General features: G+C 33.3%; 1 protein-coding gene across 1 annotated transcript in view; it reads right to left on the reverse strand.

Moving 5' to 3' along the window:
- LOC129217069 (TBC1 domain family member 5 homolog B-like) overlaps window positions 1–18993 on the reverse strand; it is a 65060-nt gene extending 46067 nt beyond the window's left edge. The window contains exon 1 of the mRNA XM_054851315.1: window positions 18512–18993. Within this exon, the coding sequence (XP_054707290.1) occupies window positions 18512–18901 (390 nt within the window). The 5' untranslated portion in view covers window positions 18902–18993. The remainder of the gene's footprint in view (window positions 1–18511) is intronic.
- Between the last annotated feature and the right edge of the window lie 571 nt (window positions 18994–19564).

Consider the following 19564-nt stretch of genomic DNA (forward strand, 5'->3'; position numbering starts at 1 on the left):
GCAATACACTCAAAAGTAATTTGAAAAGCCTTTTTCTAGGCTAATTAATTAAACATTCTCGAGTGCTGTCAACGAATATTAATGATCCCTATTTAAACTTCGAATATGTAGTTTAATTTACTATCTTAAAAAATAATGATAATAAAAAATAACAAATATATTTTAAAGAAATGCAAAAGGGAAAAAAAATATTTTTGCACTTTAAAATGTTAGCACGATTATAACCGTAGTAATATATTCAGTTGAGTGCGTTTTATATTTTGACAAAGTTATTCTTGGAATGACTAAAGTAGAATTTTTTTAAGTTTAAATGTTTAGTATGATAGTAAAAGCTGTACGCTAAAGTTGAATTAAAAAATACGAATAAGTATTTGAATAAAGTGAAAAATGCTGATGTGTTCTACTAAACTGAAAATTATCCTTCTTTTGTCAAACAATCGCGAGTTGCTTATTGTTTTCATTTGACCGTTTTAATGCCCGTCCATTTGTCCTTGGTTTTTATTTCTGAACTGCTTTCCTCTGCAGCAATATGGAGCAAATTACCATAACATTTACAAGCAAATTACCGTAATATATTGGCAAGTCATTCATAACGTCAAATAACCTTGAAATGAAACAAGAATTTCGTTGTTTACATTTCGGCAGTATAAACAAAGATATGGTCCTTGGTATAAATGTCTTACAAAAGTACTTAAAAATGAGTAGTTTTTGAACAATCATGAATCGGTTATCGATCACATTGGACAGTTGAATGATGTCCGTCCTTGGATGTTTTGCACCAGATGCTCCGACCGGCACCTGCCGATGCTGCTCCTTTAGCAAGCACCGACTCCAGGTTACGTCCATATCCTACACACGCACTCCTGCATAAACACACACATGCGCCTGCATACACACGCCTTCACACAGAAATAAACACAGGCGCCTTCATACACGCTACAATTCAAAATACCAAAATTCATGTTAATTGTCTCTTTTTTTTAATTTTTTTTTCGTTTAAGCTTCTAATAATTTATTTACATACAGAAATTCCATTTGAATACTCTCATCAAATTTTTCACAAAACAGCCTATGGAGATCCATAATATTTTAAATACTTGTTTTACTGCCTGAACTTGAAGCACTTTACTTTTATAAAATATTATTAATTTTTGAAGGTTTCGAAAAGCACTATAAAAAATACTTTTTTGTACCGTAACGAACGCATCTCATGAATTCTCTCATCTTTTATGTAGCAAAAAATACTTTAATAAATGAATATGGATGTTTTCTGGAAATCTCCAAAAAATTTTATGGAAGTAAAGTTCATATTTTTCACAAAACTCATGCAGTAAAACAAGGACCTAACATATATTGGGGATTTTTATAAGTTTGCACAGTAACTGAAACGTCTGTTATTTCGAAGATTGAAACTGGGATGCTTAAAATATTATAAATTGTGTTAAGCTTGTATGTAAACTACACATAAATTCCATGTGATATATGTAAATAATTTAAGCGTCACAGAACTTTAAGTGCCGTTCTGATATACTGTGAATAATGTTTCAGGGGAAATTTAGATCATAGAGAGTTGTGTAATGTATGAAACGTGCTAGATGTATAACCAGAGAGTGTTTAGATGATTTACTGATTTTAATAGATTTAATATATTCATTGAGGGCCATTTATAGTACATAAGGTATAAGGGTGAATGTTCTATCGGTGTGACCGTGCTTTAATGCTAAAGGATATTTAGGGATGTTATGGGGAAAGTCTTAAGATATAGTTAAGAACTAGAGCTTCACATCATGTACATTAAGTTCATTGCATGCTTTTCGATAGTTTTATTATCTTTTCTTTTAGTTTTATTTATTTACTATAAAATCGCCCGCATATAGAATGATGGGTGAAAATTGCTCCTACATTTGAAAGAAGCAATTCTCTGTTTGGCGATTGTTTGCTCGTTGAAGTTTTAACACTAACTCCAGCGGATAAACCCTAAACTCCAGTAGATAGCGTTCATTATTGACTTCTTTTTCGTTTCTTCATTTTCTTAAAGGTAGTCTTACAAGTAAAACAACAAAGTTACCGGATCCAGTCTAGTCTTGTTAAAATAAAGCATTTCCCTGCAATTTAAACATTGCCAGAAAATATTAACAAATTATCATGCTATGACTCGAGTTTCATTGTTGGTAACGTCAGCGTTACTCGATCGGTGAATTGGCTATATGAGGATTTGTTTATTTTTTTTATGAATTGCGTAGGCTTAACCTGTGTCACTGATACTATTAAAGAGATAACATTTATGCCTAATTTAGAAATTCAAACCTCTTTTGTTGCAGTAATTGATACCAGATAAAAGAGGTTTTGTACTTTTCTTCCTAATTCCGCATCCTATGATAAGTACAGACTTCTTGAGAAAACTCGGCTAAAACGAATATTTCGGTTATTCATACATTCGTAATACAAGCATAGACGCGCCTAAAAAAGCTACCCAACATTCATTCGGGGATGGATAAAGTAGACATTTTTTATCAAAATTTTTATGAAACATATTTACTGTCATATTACTCCCTGTACTTCGTATGAGGATGTAAAAAAAGGGGGATTTCAACAAATTTTGCTCCTCAAATAAATGTGCCATGCTCAAGTGATGTCACACTTTGAGCACTTTTTATTAGATAAGTTCATGAAAAATAGCGGGACATTTTTAGGGAGGGGGGTATGGCGAAGTACGACACACATATTTTATGGACATCCCATAGATGAGCTAGGTAGGGGAAAAGTGATACATAGCGTCCTCTCGTGACTTTTAAAACGTGACAAGCGTGGCACTCTTGTTGTTCATTATTTTATCTCATTTTGTCTCCTTTAATAGTCCTCCCTCTTTAACTAAAAGATTTGTACACGATATAAAATGGCTGAAATGCTGTACTTTCATCGCGTATTTTTAATGTGCCGTGATATGCGTTGTTGTGCAGTACAATGCTTGCGAAGGCAATACTACATGTTTAAATTTCTTTTATGTAATCTTTGAGCAGAAGGTTAACTAAGACAGAAAAATAAAACAATTACATTAACTTCATTTTTTTAGCTTTCCTACGATATTTGCATAGAATCGTAGTCCATTTCGACACCGCCAGAGAATATTAAATTAAAAGCTTGAAAAACCATGGACAATTGGAATTTTTGAAGCATTTTAAACCAACAGTGAAAACATTAGAAATTAAACAATGTAGTTAAATTTTGTAAGTAATTTTTCATATCTCAATTATATTTTAAAAAAGAATACTTAGTCTCCTTACATTGTTTTGTAGTTGATGTTTTAAAAAAAGTAAGGGTATGAGTTTTTAACCATCAGTCATATATTTGGAACAAGGCCCAATTATTTTGAATGGAAGTCAATTTTTTTTTTCCGAAAAAGGTACACTGCCAAATATAACAATTTATGTTACTTTGTTTAAGTCATGCGTTATCGTTTTAAGATTGACATCGATTTTTTAAAATTCTTCCTGAGTCAAGAATTATAAGCATTTTCTTAACAATACGAGTAAATTTATAATTTCAAGCTGAAGAATAATTTTTGTTATTCTAAGAAAAAGGCTTTGTTGTGTTATATTATGTAATATGAAACTAAATAGTATGCTTGAAATGTTTTCTAAGGTAATAAGAAATTACTGATATATTTCTGCGCATGTATAAACATTTTATTTTTGACAAAATTCTCGAAAACATACTTCGAAATAAGGTATTTACCAACATTTTAAAAATTTTACTTATCTATAGCAAAAATCATATTGCGCTTTAATTTAACTGCAAATCTTTTATTGGTTTACCCATAAAAGATTGCTTTTCGTTTTCAAAAAACAAAACATGCTCGTATTGTTTTGCTTCAAAAACGGAAGGCACCACAATTTTCTTTCCAATTATAACTTGTACAGTTTCTAAAAATCAATATTTTCCTCAAAAGAAAGTATTTTAATTACCTTGTATCATATTGTCCGTCTCTAATGATGAAAAATAAAATCAGTTTTTATTTTATTTCTATTTTTTGGACTTTAGGAAATTGAAAAGACTTTTTTGCTCTAATTGTTCCGATACTAATTAATGGCATACGTAAATCAAAAAGTCAGCAATGATGAAATTCTTTATTTCTCAAACATTTGCCATAGAGTAGGATAGGGTGGTGCCAGTGAGACGAAAAATATGAAATTCAAGATATTAGGAAACTTTGTTTCAATCAGAAAATTTTAAAGGTACATTTGTATTGCAGCTTAAGTGCAATAACTTTTGAGACACAAAAAACTTCACTCTTATTTAAAGTTTTTGAGATAATATACAAAAAGGAAACATAAAAATTTTGTCTCATACGGGGCACAGTGAAACAGCATACAAGGCACAGACAGTCAGCATATATGGTTGAGTGACACATGATAGGTCCAACGTTTAAATCAAAAGTAAATCATAATGGAGAAAATATTCAAACTTCATCATACATCCAAATAAAAATTTAACTTTCAAACCATAAAAAATAATTATTTCGCTTTGTGTTATTTCTTTTCGTAGGAGCTGTTATCAATAATTTAATACTTTTATTCTGAGCGAATGCAAAATGTGGTGCAGATGGTCAAATAAAAGTAGTCAATTTACTTTTGCGCAAAAAACAAAAGCACAAGTTTCCATCGTTATTTTTTCGTCTTATGTGGTTGAATTCGAATACTCGATAAGGTAAAAATACCTGTAAAGTAAATAAACAGCAAGTCAAAAACTCCTAGATCATAAATTAAAATAAAAAAACACCCCTTTCGAATTAGACTTCAGGATGGAGCAGAGTGAGACTGTCTCACTCTGCCCCAACAACGACTGTTTCGCTGTACCTCACTCCGCCTTTTTCTTTTAATTCAACATTTTAAATAGTTCGTTCATGTCCTATCCGAAATGTTTTGAATGATATTTAGCTACATGGGTAAAGCAATGAAAGTGATCAAGTGGCTAATTTTTATTCATAAAAGAAAATGTTATAAACCGATGTATACGCGAGTCAAGAAAAAAATTTGCTTGCCTGAAATCAGAAAATAACCATCATTTGATTTCAAACACAAGCAACAACTTCATATCGCAGAATCCACAAGGTCAATTGCTGCAGATTTATGAGTACCTAGCATCATTTACAGATAATAATTAACAAATTTAAAAAATAGCTTTGTCTCGCTGTACCCCACGTCTCAAAAATTGATTTTTTCTGTAACTGATGATGATAACAACTAACTGATGATAACAGCTAACTTCTTGATCTTTTCTATAAGCGACTTGTAATTGCAAAACAAAAAGTTTTATTGAAATGCTAAGTATAGGAAAAATAATTTAAAAAATGAATATTTATGTCGAGATCGTGTATAAGCTTAAAAAAAATGGGGGAAAAGCTTAATAAAAAGTCAAATTTAAAAAATTAAAAATAAATAATATTAAAATGTAAATACCGATTCTGGCTATTAGGAATACTTTGGGAGGACACCATTTTGGTCCTAATAACCAGCTGGTCCGATTAAGCGAACAGGACCTGTGCAGCTTGACCGAATATGCTATACACAAAACATATAAATGTCCCTATGGTTATTGTGAGCCCCATATGTATGGTAAGCATACAAAGTAGAGAAATTACTGTTTAAGAAATTTTTTGATCAAAAAATAAATTAAAGTAAAAAGCGAATAATCTGTTTTACACGCGTCCCAGACCAACGCCGTTTTAGTTATTCCTTCCAGTCAGTATCGATTCAATTCAACAACCAGAAGTAACTAAAAATGTGAGGGTGGAAAAATAAGTGCTAAAAAGTACTAATCGATCATTAAAAATTTCTAATGAAATGTAAATTACGTATTTCACAACTGGATTGAAGAAATCTGAAATTTCACTTAAATTTTGATTTGTGCTGGACCAGTGCCGCCATGAAGTGGGAGTTTCTTTGTCCATTTTTCTCCATTAAATATTTCTGTGTTTAAATGAAGTTGCAAGGAATCATTTTTAATTTTTGCTGCACTAACTATTAAGTTCGTTGACACACTTGAAACTCGCTTCAAGTGGAATATTTTTATGTTTTATTTTTATTTTCAATCTTTTCTCATGTTCCTTGGATCGATTAAACGTATTTTTGGACCCAATAAGCGAGGAATAATGTTAGGCTTGTGAAATGGGATTTGTTTTGGTTCGAATAAGTGGCTGGTCCGATTAATCAGAAGTCCAGTTAAACGGATTCCACTGCATTTAGTTTTTTTTGTTTTAATGCTTTCATATGCTTTGTTAAACCTTTCTGTTCATACTCGTCTTTAAAAATCTTTACATTCTTTAGGGTTTTAAGGTCGATCATTAATCATTAAGATTTGTAAAATCACCGAAATTTGACTTTTTCTGTTTCTTTTACAGATTAAAGCAATACTCATTTTATAAGTTTGCTTTACACGTTTATTAATGAATGGGCATTGTTCAGCTCTTCGCTGGTAATTCAATTATACCTCATTACCATAGTTGGGGCAAACCTAACTTGGAAGCGTCAGTCGTAATGCTGTGAGTTCGATCTGTGTGGCCTTCACAATGCTGCTATGTTATATTTGCCCAAACTATAGCTGTACCCGCATGCCCGTGCTAAGAATTTAAAGAATTACACTTAAATACGAGCAAATCCCCTATACCCGCAAACACCATAAAAAAAGGAAAAGTTCTTTTACAATTTAAAATATTTCTCCGAAAAAAAAGGAAGCATTAAATTACATCAGCAGTTGCTTGAAAACGTCAAATAATCCACCACTGCCATTGCTTATTATTATCCCGTCAAGCGATCAAGATACCGAAACCAAGCCGATGAGCGAACGATGCGAACTCCAATCAATCGGCGATTCGGTCTTTTTAAGTAAAACATTTAAAGAGAAACCGCGCTATCTCACCTTTCCCTCGAAGAAAAAGAGCGCAAAATTAAAATTAAAAAGCATATCATATCTCGAACAAATGGAAAGTCTTGTCGGCCGTAGAAAAAAGAATTTAACTCAAACACGCAAAGTAATTTACATAAAATGATCATTCCACTTTCCGTAGAAAAAAAAAATAATCTCAGCAATGCAAACACAAAAGAAAAATCCTGCTTCCCCGTAGAAAAAAAGAATTTAAGTGAAATACACAACGCAAGTCATATATAATCATAAGGGATAAAAGTTTTTTCTTTTTGATATTCACGCACACCAGAATAGCTCGCAGATGGCAGAACGTTTTCATACTTACTTGACACATCGTTATGTATTTTGGACAATTGGCACAGTAACTTTATAAATCATAGCCTTTGTGTTATTTTGATGTGTAAGCTATATTTTCGTAAAGTTTCTTTAAAATCCATGCAGTAGTTTTTTTTCGTTAAAAAGTAACAAACATCCGTACATCCATAAATACAAATTTTAGTAGAAAGACATTAACAACTTAAATCGCACCACAACGTGGTAGCTGCACTTTATATGAGCTTCATGTATTAGGTATGTTATCCGGTACGGTTCCGGTTAATTCCGGGCATGAGGCTCCTTTCGAGTACAAATGTATTTAAACGAATATTTTCATGGATTAGGACCTCAGTTATCATTAAATCTTTATTATTATTACTAATAATGAAGCTGAAAGTCCCTCTGTTTGTCAGGATCTCTATCTGTCTGTCAGGATTTCTGTCTGTCTGTCAGGTTTTCTGTGACGCGCATAGCGCCTAGACCGTTCGGCCGATTTTCATGAAATTTGGCACAAAGTTAGTTTGTAGCATGGGGGTGTGCACCTCGAAGTGATTTTTCGAAAATTCGATGTGGTTATTTTTGTGTTCCAATTTTAAGAACAAAACTATCATAAGATGGACGAGTAAATTACGAAATTATCATAACGTGGAACCGTAACATGGGCACAAGCCAGTTGGCGAGATACGAAATTATCATAACGTGGAACCGTAACATGGGTACCAGCCAATTGGCGAGAAAATTCACCATACATTATTTGTAAATATACAGGCGAACCAAAAGACCTTTTAATTTTTCTATTACGGGCAAAACCGTGCGGGTACCACTCAGGGTTGCCAGACGTCCCGGATTTTAAGGGACAGTCCCGTATTTTGAGAAACTGTCCCTCGTCCCGGGGAACTTCCATACGGGACGGCTAAAGTCCCGTATTCTAGCTGACAGCAATGTTTTAAAGAACGAGACATTATTTTAAGGGGAAAAAATAAAGTAAAACAAAAAATGTGGAATAATGAGCAATAAAAAAAAATCATTTGGTAGCAAACGCAAAAGTTATTCTCTTTTTGATTTGGTTTGTATGTTTTTGTTTTGGCGGCAGACCATGAAGAACCGAATGGTTGCTTCTTCCTTGCTCATTGACTAATGTTGGAAATATATCTCTGCGCATGCGTCGTCAATTGCAATGAAAACGATTTTTATACTTTAATAAGCTATATTTTGTAAAGTTTAATGCTTTGTTGCGTTTGAATTTTTTCAGATTTATCATGCATAAACGTCTCAAAAATACCCTCCCCCCCCCCTTTCACTCCTCTGTCCCGTTTTTAAAGTTCTTAATTCTGGCAACCCTGGTACCACTAGCATTACATAAATATCATGTTTGAAAATATTATCCAGAGTTAAGTCACCCTATATGACGGTAGTGCCTAGAAAAGGTAGCTATGTATTTGTTGTGACCATAAACAGTGGTCTGTGCTGCAGTTGTAAAGGTTATAGGTACAGTTTCTTGTTTTACAGTCCAGTAACATTTTTACAGCGGTACAGAAATAAATTTGCACCCTTCTTATGTATTGAAAATGATAACTTTACAACTTATAATTTATACTGGGTTAACGTTACATACGTGTTTTTTCAGTATTTATTCGATTTTAAGTACATATAATGCGTGTGATTTGGAATAAAAATTAGGCTAGTAAAGCACGCAATCCTAAAATATTAAGCAAAATACACAATGTCAGACGAAATCGAGTCATCCTTAACTGATCATCGGGGTTAACAGTAGTGCTATGTGCCAAATTTGGGAACACTTAGATTGTGCCGGGGCTTAAAGAGCCAGTTATGTTTGAGATTCCTTTAAATAATTTTTCTCTACGATTTTGTATAGTTTTATCATGTTTTCAACTATTTTTGATGATTTTTTTTTGAAGAGTGCCGGTATTTACACCTCATTCTTACTGGTGCTTTTAAAAAGCTTTTTGCAAACCTCCGTTTTTGAAATGAAGTTTTCGATATTAATCATTGTTTTACTTTCTCACACTTAGGATAGTTTTAAATGAAAGACAAAAATCTACAATTTTTCGAATTGCAAGTAACATTAAATCAAAAACAAAAGAGGGTGCCCAGTTTTGCATTTTTTCCTCTACTGTAAACATAATCTTTATGATAAGCCATATCTTTATCACCTCATCCTAATTACCTCTTTGCTTTTTAATGGATATGCCTCGTATTACCTCATCTCAAAAATCAATAGCCATACAAAGACGGATTTGAAGTTCTTCTCCATTTCCATTCTATTCCAATTGTAGAAACAAGAAATCCAACGAGTAGAGTCCTGTCGCAATTCTTGATTGCGATTAACATAATTTGAATTCAAGACTTCAAATTTGAAGGAATGCCAGTTTGGATGCTAGATATTTTTCCTTTTCTTTTTCTTTCTTCAAACTTGGTTATTTGTGCCCCAGACTTGTTTGCATATGCCCTATAGTTGCCCATTAGGGGTGGAGTGAAAAAAACGAAATTGAGAAATATGTAAAGCCTACATGCGGAAAAGTTGCCTCTTACCAAGCCTTTTTATCGTACAAAATTAAAGCTAAATCAAATAATATCTTTAGCTACCCATTTGACTTTGAATTTTAAGTAATTAGTCTGATTTTTCACCAAACTGGCCAAAGTGGAACGACAAAATATTATTACCTCTCATTTGAAACTTTGTGTGTTTGAAACGAAACACTTGATAAATAAATACTTAATATATAGTTAGTTGAATTACCTAGGCGATTGCGAGATTTCTTTCAAACGTGTATCAAGCGCGCTAATCGCACATGCTCTACCACGCCCTTTCTTTGGCGTTCCCTGTTATCAACTGCTTTCTTTGTTCTAGTTGGTTGTCTCTCTTTTAAAGCAATTCATTTAGTTTGAATTATTTAAAATCATTAAAATTAATACTTCAAGTATAAATGAAGACGCTGTTTTTTACATTACATATAAACAACTTGAAAGTAGAAAAAAAACAATTATAAATCAAGGTTTTTCTTCAGCATGACAAATGAGAATTAAACTTCCAAATGTGGCATAGGATGATGTCTCCGATAGATCAGTATCAATTCTTATCAATGCTGCTTCAAAAGATGGATGAGTATGGTAAGATCTCATCTTTAGTAATTAGCATGCTGTTCAGTTTCAGTCTCCATAACCGAAGAAAGATATTTTTTTCATTGTAAAGGCTCAAAGAAGGACTTCTAGGCTATCAAGAGGACTTTTATATTTAGATAATGGTGCCAAACTTAAAAGCCTTAATATGTATAGCCTGGAGCAAAGGGGAGTCGGATAGGATATGGATTCAGTTGCTTAAATTTATTAATATGAAAGATGTTAATTGTTTTTAAAATTTTCCATGGAAAGCCAGACAAGGGTTCATTGTTTTAAGCTACTCAAATCTCAGGTTAAACTGGAAATTAGGAAATATTATTTCTTTAGTAGGGTTTTGGGCACTAGGAACAGTTTACCGGAAGCGGCTGTAATGAGCAAGGGGGTAGATAGCTTTAAGAGGGCCATTGATCTTCATTAGGGACTAACTGACCAAGGACCAGCCAAGCTGAGCTCAGAGCCTGTTGCTGATCGTCACATTTGTATCTGAATAATTGCCAAAGAAGATTCCTCCAAAGAAGTCGATCGTTGCAAAATCAGAAGGAAAAGAAGAAAAATACATATTGACTTGAAAAGAAAAATGAGGAATAACACTTTTCATAAGAATATGCTGTACTTTAACGGTCGAAAGGGCAATATATGATTCAAATTAAGGAATGAAAAAATAAAGATATAAAGACAACAGAAAACCCTGATGTTTTACTCTCATACCTTAAATCAAATTATGCTGTCCTTATAACTCAAATGGCTGGTAACTGTCATAACATTTAAATACGCACATTAACTTTTTGAAAGAAAATTATTTATATTTCTAAGTAACGCGCTGTACGTTAAGTGCAAACAGTTGTTAATACAAGTTTTAAAAGTGGAGTCATGAGGAAAATTGAGTTTTCTATAGGACGTTCTTTGCAATGGTTTATCTATGAAGTTCATACAAATGAAGTACAATTACGCCGTTTACTGCAACATTTGAATGGAAATGACCGCTGGGTCAAAAGGATATGGTTTAGAAATGGGGGGAAAACTAGAGTCCTTTGAAGATATGGCAGAAGTAAACTTTCAAAAAGTAGATGTATCTTCGGCTGAGGTTGCTTCTGATGAACTTAGTACAGATCAATGGTATATCTACGAAATGTGGAATGAAATTTCAAACGAAAATATTTCATTCTGCTTGTTAAGAAAGAATACAGTAATTGTAGAAGGTTAACGACAACAAATAGAACTTTTCGGTTTCGAGAAAATGCCCATCAGAGAACGTGAAAAAATCAACAGAATATGCTGTTAGTACTTTATAATATTAAATCTAAATTATCAAGTCGGATTGGAAGTGAATACTTTTACAATTTACAGTATAATAAAATAGCGTAGTCATGCCAAGAACATATTCTATTGTCAATGCTGATCAAAAATATAAAACGTGCGAGAGAGATGGGCCTTTAACAGCTTTAAAAGGGAAAAAATGGCTAAATTCGATAACTATGTTTAAGAATTCAAGATTCCTACAGTAAATTTCAATGCAGATAACTATTTGACTTTAGTTGACTGAAATTCAGTTGCACTTATCAAAATCGAAGCTAAAGATGTTACAATGCTATATAGAAAAACTTTGATTTGTTGAGCAATCACGATTGCTTATTGTTCTTACTTGACAGTCCTTGATGTTCCGATTCCTTTTTCAGCTTGGACTAGGCCTGCAGCACCACCGTCCACCGGCGGCGGCGCGGCTGGTCCTGAGCACTGTCCCACGGAATCCACTTTTGCTGGGCGGTGGCGTCCATGTCCTACACACGCATGCGCATACACAGTCGCCTACGCGCGCACGCCTTTACACACATACACACGCCTACGCGCGCACGCCTTTACACACATACACACGCCTACGTGCACACACGTAAGACTGCACACACACGCACACAACTATATACACGTAAGCACCCAGGAGGAGGGACATGCTTGGGCGGGGGAACCATTTCTAGAAACAATAACTCTAACCAGTAGAGTCTTGTCGCAACTCGTGATTGCGAAAAACATAATTTGAATTCAAAGTTTCGGAATTCAAATTACAGTTAATTTTAATTGTATTTTTTTCATTTTTCCTTTCACTTTAAAAGAGAGAGACAACCAACTAGGACAAAGAACGCAGTTGATACCAGTGAACACCACAAGGGAGAGAGGTGGTAGAGTATATGCGATTAGCGCGCTTAATAGGGTAGACTCGGGCACGCTTACGCATTCTGTACGTTTACGCAGTGACCTTTTTTCAAAACGGGTTATAAATGGAGAGCCAACAGTCATACCAGATTGATGCTACTCCCTAAGCAAATATTCTTACGAGTTTTTGAGCATCAGTCAAGCTTCAGTTTAGCATGCAGATAGAAAAATCTGTTTTCTACCGAGCCGAGTAAATTTTGTGTCGAACGTATAGAAGCTCATTGTGAAAAAATAATACTTTCTTAAAAACAAATAAATATCTAAAATATCACAGAATTTTATCCTTTTTTGAGAGTTGTATTTATATGGACAGAAAAGTTATTAAATTTTTTTGCACGTTAAAGATAAATCCAAACTTGCCGACGGGGCACGTGTACGCATTTTCATCGGGGCGCATTTACGCACGTTCTTACTCTGTCTTACTTCTAAACGGGTCCCGGACGCTTTTTTCGCTATGCACTGTCTCAAACCTTTAGTATTTTCCGGTTATTTAGTTTTGAAAATCACCATTAATTTTTAATTAAGTACCAGATTCGTATCTTATAGCTTACAATAATATAGTATAGTCTTCATGCCTGTTCAGCTTTAACTTCATGCACTATTCAGCCAGTAATGCATTTTCTTTATTTTAAAGATGGTAAGACATCATGCTCAAAACACTAACAGAACCACGTTAGGTATCAAAATAATGAAAAAGCTTATCATTATTTTGACATCAAACGTGTCATCCTAGTGGAGATAATCCAAGTATTTCTCCCACTAAGCCTTCAACATCGTCACAAATGAACTACTCCAATTGAGATCATTTGAAAAAATAGGACCGAAGCTTAGGAATCAGGAAAGGATAGTGAGCTGAGCATCCTCTTTTTTTTACTAACTGACACTCCAAGTAAAGAAGCCCTCAGACAAAAGCAGTTAGAAACTACAAAGAAAGCAACTAAATGGGCAGAACAAAAAAAAAAAGGAGAAATTACTTTAAAATTTACAAGTTTCTGTTGAAGCAGAAATAGAAGACATCAAAAAAAAAAGTATGAAACCAAAACCTGCGACAGGGAAACAGTCAGTACACTCTGTAAAATGGAAATTAATAAACGATTCTGTTTACGAAGTAGAAAATTGTGCTTGCATCTATTGTCTGAAAGCACACAACCAATCGAAAAAAGGACAAGACAGGGTTCGATGTCTTAGATGTCAAAACGCAGTCCTATGACAAGTATGCGAAAAGGAATACTTTATTTTTGTTAGTTATCTAACAGTGATGAAGAAACTGAATAAATCATTTGTTTTTAATTAGCAATAAGCCCTATGATTTTAGTTTAGCCTATCAAATGTTTTTTAATTAATTATTTGTGACATTCATATTTTTAAAGCGTTTTAAGAGAAATAAAACTTTTCAATTTGGTTAAATATGTATATTACTTGGTATCTATTTTTATTATGCGTAAACGTGCCCCATCCGATGCGTAAACTTGCCCCGTGTTCGGGGCAAGTTTACGCAACGACTTGGCATTACGCAACCGACTTGGACTCAAAACACACTTTTTTACGTTTAGAAGCACAAACTGAGCAACAACTGAATATACAAATTTAGACTTTATTAACTGCTTTATAAAACCACAGTGTCCAAAATTTTCTAAGCTCAAACATAAAAATTAGAAAATTCATTGAAAAAAATCCTCGTAAATGTGCCCCGGTCTATTCTACACGTTTGAAAGCAATTTCGCAATCGCCTACTTAATTCAACTAACCATATATTAAGTATTTATTTATCAAGAGTTTCATTTCAAACACACAAAGTTGCAAATGAGAGGTAATTATATTTTACTATTCCATTTTCGCCAGTTTAGTGAATAATCAGGCTAATCACTTAAAGTTCAAAGTCAAATGGGCAGCTAAAAATATTATTTGATTTAGCTGAAATTTTGTATGATAAATAATAGGCTTGGTAATCGGCAACTTTTCCGCATATAGGCTTAACATATTTCTCAATTTCATTTTTATCATTCAAACATATTGCCCATGTAAACAATTGAAGACATTTTTTTTTTCAAATATTAATCAAATAAAGAAATATTTTTTTAAACAATCTCAAAAATTAGCACAAAAAAGACTTAATTGTGTTAGGCCATTAGTCTAATCTGCAAAACATAAATAAATAAATAACATAGAAGCATCCACAAAATGAATGAAACGAATGAAAAGCTATGAACATTTCCTGTGTTTGCTTCTCTTCTTGCATTACTTCCGCCTTATGCTTCTATTTAGTTCACTTGCTAAGCAAAAGCAAACAAACATACAAAAAAACTAAAAGATATTGCATGAAACCTCGCCTATGCTTATTTGAATACATATCTAATTTCGAGCAAACAATGCGTCGCTTAAAAATTCCTTTTTATCCAAACAATAGCTGAGCTATTATTAGCTTTCAATTAGAATCAAAGAAGCCAATAGATGCTACACAGCATACAATTAAATTGGAATGGTTTTCGATTTAAATAAAGCTGCTTTGCTGAAATGCGTAGGTTTCTTGATATTAATTTTCTCCAACGCTTACCGTTTGGTACTTGCATTATATTTGAGATGTTCCCGTTGTTCCTTAAAACATAATCTACTTTCCTGTAAACTCGAAAAATAATTTTTCCTGGGGTTGGGAAAGACTTTCGTGTATCAAATATTTTAATGATTTTAATACTTTTAGAAATATAGTTCCTTAAAAGTCAGGTTTTTTTGCGTTAACCCTGTATTTTATTTTTCACTCTGCCCCATGTATCAAGCAACGCAATCGTTTTAATGTTATTCGATGGCGAAAGTTTTGCTTCCACAACTATAAAAGAAACTTGTCAATATAAGTTCTATCATGAAATACATAACCTCTCTTAATGCACTGGATTTTCAAGAAATATATATATTTTTTAAGTTCATTTAAAAAAATAGAATTTGCTCTATATTTACTTTTATCTGTATTCCCCAACATTATTGGTGTAAAACAAAATCCAATAGTATGATGACTACAAATCACGTAAAGCGTACGGACAGCCGCATTTCGTATTCCGATGAGAGACATGTGCTCGAATATCATTTTGTTGGAATAAAATGCTATCTGAATTAAAAGAAATCTTAGGAACATAAAATCGCAATTTTTCTTTGTTTTTTTTTTTTTTTTTTTGACTTAAATGAACTTAAAAGTCATTTTGACCCTTTCAATTTATGGCGTCCCACCAACCAACTTTTCTTTTGAATTTCCACTGTTGTACCTTGAAATTAGACTATAATCGCATCAAAAAAAAAAGTACAAGCACTTTTAACGTTAAATTTAATTTATATGTTCAGTTTTAATCCAATATAATCCGCTGAAAACTAAAATATGTTCTCAAAATGTTGTAAAACGAGCAAAATAGTTTGTTATTCAAAGTGAAGCTGAATAAATTATGATAAAGATACATCTCGAAGAAAATATCTTCTATGCTACCTTAAGCCACAAAACGTAAAAGTGACAACTAAAGAAGAAGCACTATGTCTTGCTTCATAAATATTTAGCAGTGTATCATGTGCTTGTTTAAGCAGGATCAAGCTTTTCATATACTGGTGGCATAGAATGAAACAATATACTTTTATCGAAAATCTCATGCATTATATACAATATCCGAAAAGAAAAGCGGAAGTGCTTTGAATTTTGTGATACACTAGGGTTAAAGTAATGTAAAAATATGTAAGAGCGCAGGATAAGGGGAGATTTCCTAGAAAAAAGCAGTAGGTAAAAACACTGAATCTGTGGTACCTACCTTTTGTTTTTGTTACCAACAACTTAGAAAACTAAGAAAAGTTCATAAAAATTAAGCAAAAAGTTAAATTGAAAATTTTGGGATTAGGATTATATTAGAATAAAATTTTGAAACAAAAAGTTTAGCTTTGAATTTTTCTTTAAAAAAAAAGAAAAAAAATCTGAAAAAGGTTTGTTTACCTTGGATTCCTGCAATTTTGGAGTACTACAAAACTACATTAGATAATAAGTGTGTGCAACGTATAAATTAACTATATGCAGTTCAAAAAAAGAACTCTTTTTTACATTACTAGCGACTCTATTACTAGCCTATTTAAGACTGTTCTGACATCAAACCTACTGTTCATTTCCTGATTATTAGAATATGGTCTTATGCAATAAACGCAACAGTACATTTTCATCTTCCCATTTTCTTCTTTTTTTTTTTTTTTTTTTTTTTTGTCGAAAGAAAAAGAAACTTATGTCCCTCCTTTTCACATATTTTGTTCCATATTATGCTTCCCCCTATATTGTGTGCTTCTCGAACCTGATTTTCATTCATAATTTTATGCATTAATAAAGTTAAAATAGATACATTAGTAAGAATATAATTAAAAATTGACAGATAGCGCCGTGAAAATCAAACATCCCGATGGCGTGAAAATTAAATATTGTTCAAGACAATACCCCTCCGTCGAGAAAATGCAGCGACAGCAAAACAACGTGACCTGTGACGTATAGCTCGGCTTTCGCAAGTTGAATTACGTAGCCACAACGTATGAAATTTAAAGTTTCTTAGATTTATCTGAGACCCCTCATCAGATCTAGACAAAATTACCATGGGACCATCTGGAAAGTATACCCTTTCAAACAAAAAAAAAAGAATTTTTCAAATCGGTCCAGGCGTCTTGGAGATATTAAAGAACATACATAAAAAGCCGCAGACGAATACATAACCTCCTTTGAAGTGGGTTAAAAACACTTGAAATCGGAAAAATTCTTAAAAACTCATACTAAAGGTTAATGCGGAAAAGTAATAACTTATAAAATGTTAACTTTCGACGCATAAGAAAGGTGCAACGTGATTACCGTAGCACTGTTGAAAATTTTCGGAGCTGAGAAACGGGAAAACACCTATCCGCAACTGCCACTCAGTCTACTGTTTCTGGTCACAACATACAGAATAAACTGTTACACATCTAGTTCTAACATTCTCCAAAAATGTCGAATGAATCTTTAGAAAATACTTGTATACATTATTCTAAGAAGTACCGTCATATTGGCTGACTTTAACCTGTGTTGCATTTCTACAAATTATACGTTTGTGATTGAAGACTAATGCTCGATTCTATTTTCCAAAATTTATTGTGTTGTATAAAACTGTAGCATTAGGTACATGGCAGTAAACCAATGTTAAATTATGAATCATTATATTCAAAAAAATAAGAGCAGTTTTACTGTTTGTGTCAGATTATTTGAGGGGCTGAAATGCAAAACTATGCACCAACCCAATTTATGAAGAAATGTCCCTAACAATTAGACAAATGGTTGTTTTCTTTTTCAAAATCCGTAGAAGGGAGTCATTTTTCCCAATTAAGCTAAGAAGAAACCATTGCCACTTTATTTATAAAGAAAACTATTAGCTGTTCTTTGATGGAGGAAGGGGGATGCTTTCAATGGGATATCTATCCTACCTTTAAACCTAAAATACATTTTCACAGACCAAAAGACGATAAATTAAAGGATGTGCTAGGTAAGTTGAATATTCGCTTAAGAAATTCGCTTGCTTAAACATCGTTTGAACTGAGTAACATAAAAATTAATAAAGGCTCAGCTAATCAAACTAGGCAGAAAAAAATGCTAGTTGGACAGATACTGTATAAAATATATTATGCACGTTTGTACGTTCTTATACAAGAAAGAATAAAACTGCTCAATGCAGTTTTCGTTGGAAATTTCTTACATTTTTCTCTTTTTAATACAGGAATAAAAAAATAGAAACAGGACAGAAACACGAAGTAAGAGGGGGGGGGGTATTGTGATTTTAATTTTTTTAGCTTTTAAAAGAAATTTTTTCTCATCTGCTCTCTGGATTATATTTATAAAGCTCGTATCAAATTAAAGAGAAGCGACAATAAATAAAGCTATAATGAAAAAACTTACCAGTTTTTTGCCACTGAGTACGCTCGATAACTCCAATTCCTGACATTCATCCAACTCTTTATGCTCCACCTTCAATTTCTGAATCTCGCTGACCACAAAATTGACCAGTTTTTCAGATTCCAGATCTTCCATATCTTGCCATTCCGTGAACGACTGCGGCGGGGGCAGCTCTGTTGTCGTCGACGAACTCTTCGAGGGCGTCGATGTGGTGGACGACACTGTGGAAGATGTTGTCTCAGAGAAAGTCGTCTCTGGTACTGTTGTTGTCACTTTCTCGGTGGTTGACGTTTGGCTTTTTGTGCTTGTAAAAGAAGAATCGGTCGTCAATTCTGACAATACCGCAATAAACAACAGGCTGAGAACTGCCACGAATAATGCTCTGTGGCCCATGGTTGGAACCACGTGGTCGACACAAAGATGCCGGGCAAGGGTGGATTCGTTACGAGCGAGATGCGGATTCGCCAGAGGATGCTGCAGCGACGCGTCCGTTTCTCCTCTAAATCTGAATCACGCAAGGATGCTGAAGATCATCTAAAGGGAGCGACCGGCGATTGGAAGGGAGTGCAGTGACATCAGCGCCGCCTGGGTTCTTGAGTTCTGAGATTGATTTCACTGCTCCTAGAAATGTTCGGAGGAGAAAATAGTTGTATTGTCTGAAGGAAGCGATACCGGGTTTTAATTTTTCTTCAGGCGCGATGGACAAAACTTTAATATCTACGCTGAAATTTTTCAACCTTTACTTTTTGTACTATTCAAAAGTTATGCTTTTCGTTTATAGAAAATAATACATTAACATTTTTAGCAAGAATCATGCTAAACAATATCCAGCACCAAAGTATTCGCCATAATTTTGCTATCAATCTTTCGTTACTACAGCTGCTCGAATATACTTTTGAGAAATAATTAAGAAATTCTTATTGACTTAAAACATTTATTAAATAACGTATAGCTTCTTAGGCTCAATGTCTAATGAATAAGTTTAAAATAATTATCGATTGAGTTAAGTAATGTACACACGAATTATTACACCATGTTTATTGTTAGTATTATTTT

The sequence above is a fragment of the Uloborus diversus genome, chromosome 2 (genome assembly GCF_026930045.1).
Source record: "Uloborus diversus isolate 005 chromosome 2, Udiv.v.3.1, whole genome shotgun sequence".
Lineage (NCBI taxonomy): Eukaryota > Metazoa > Arthropoda > Arachnida > Araneae > Uloboridae > Uloborus > Uloborus diversus.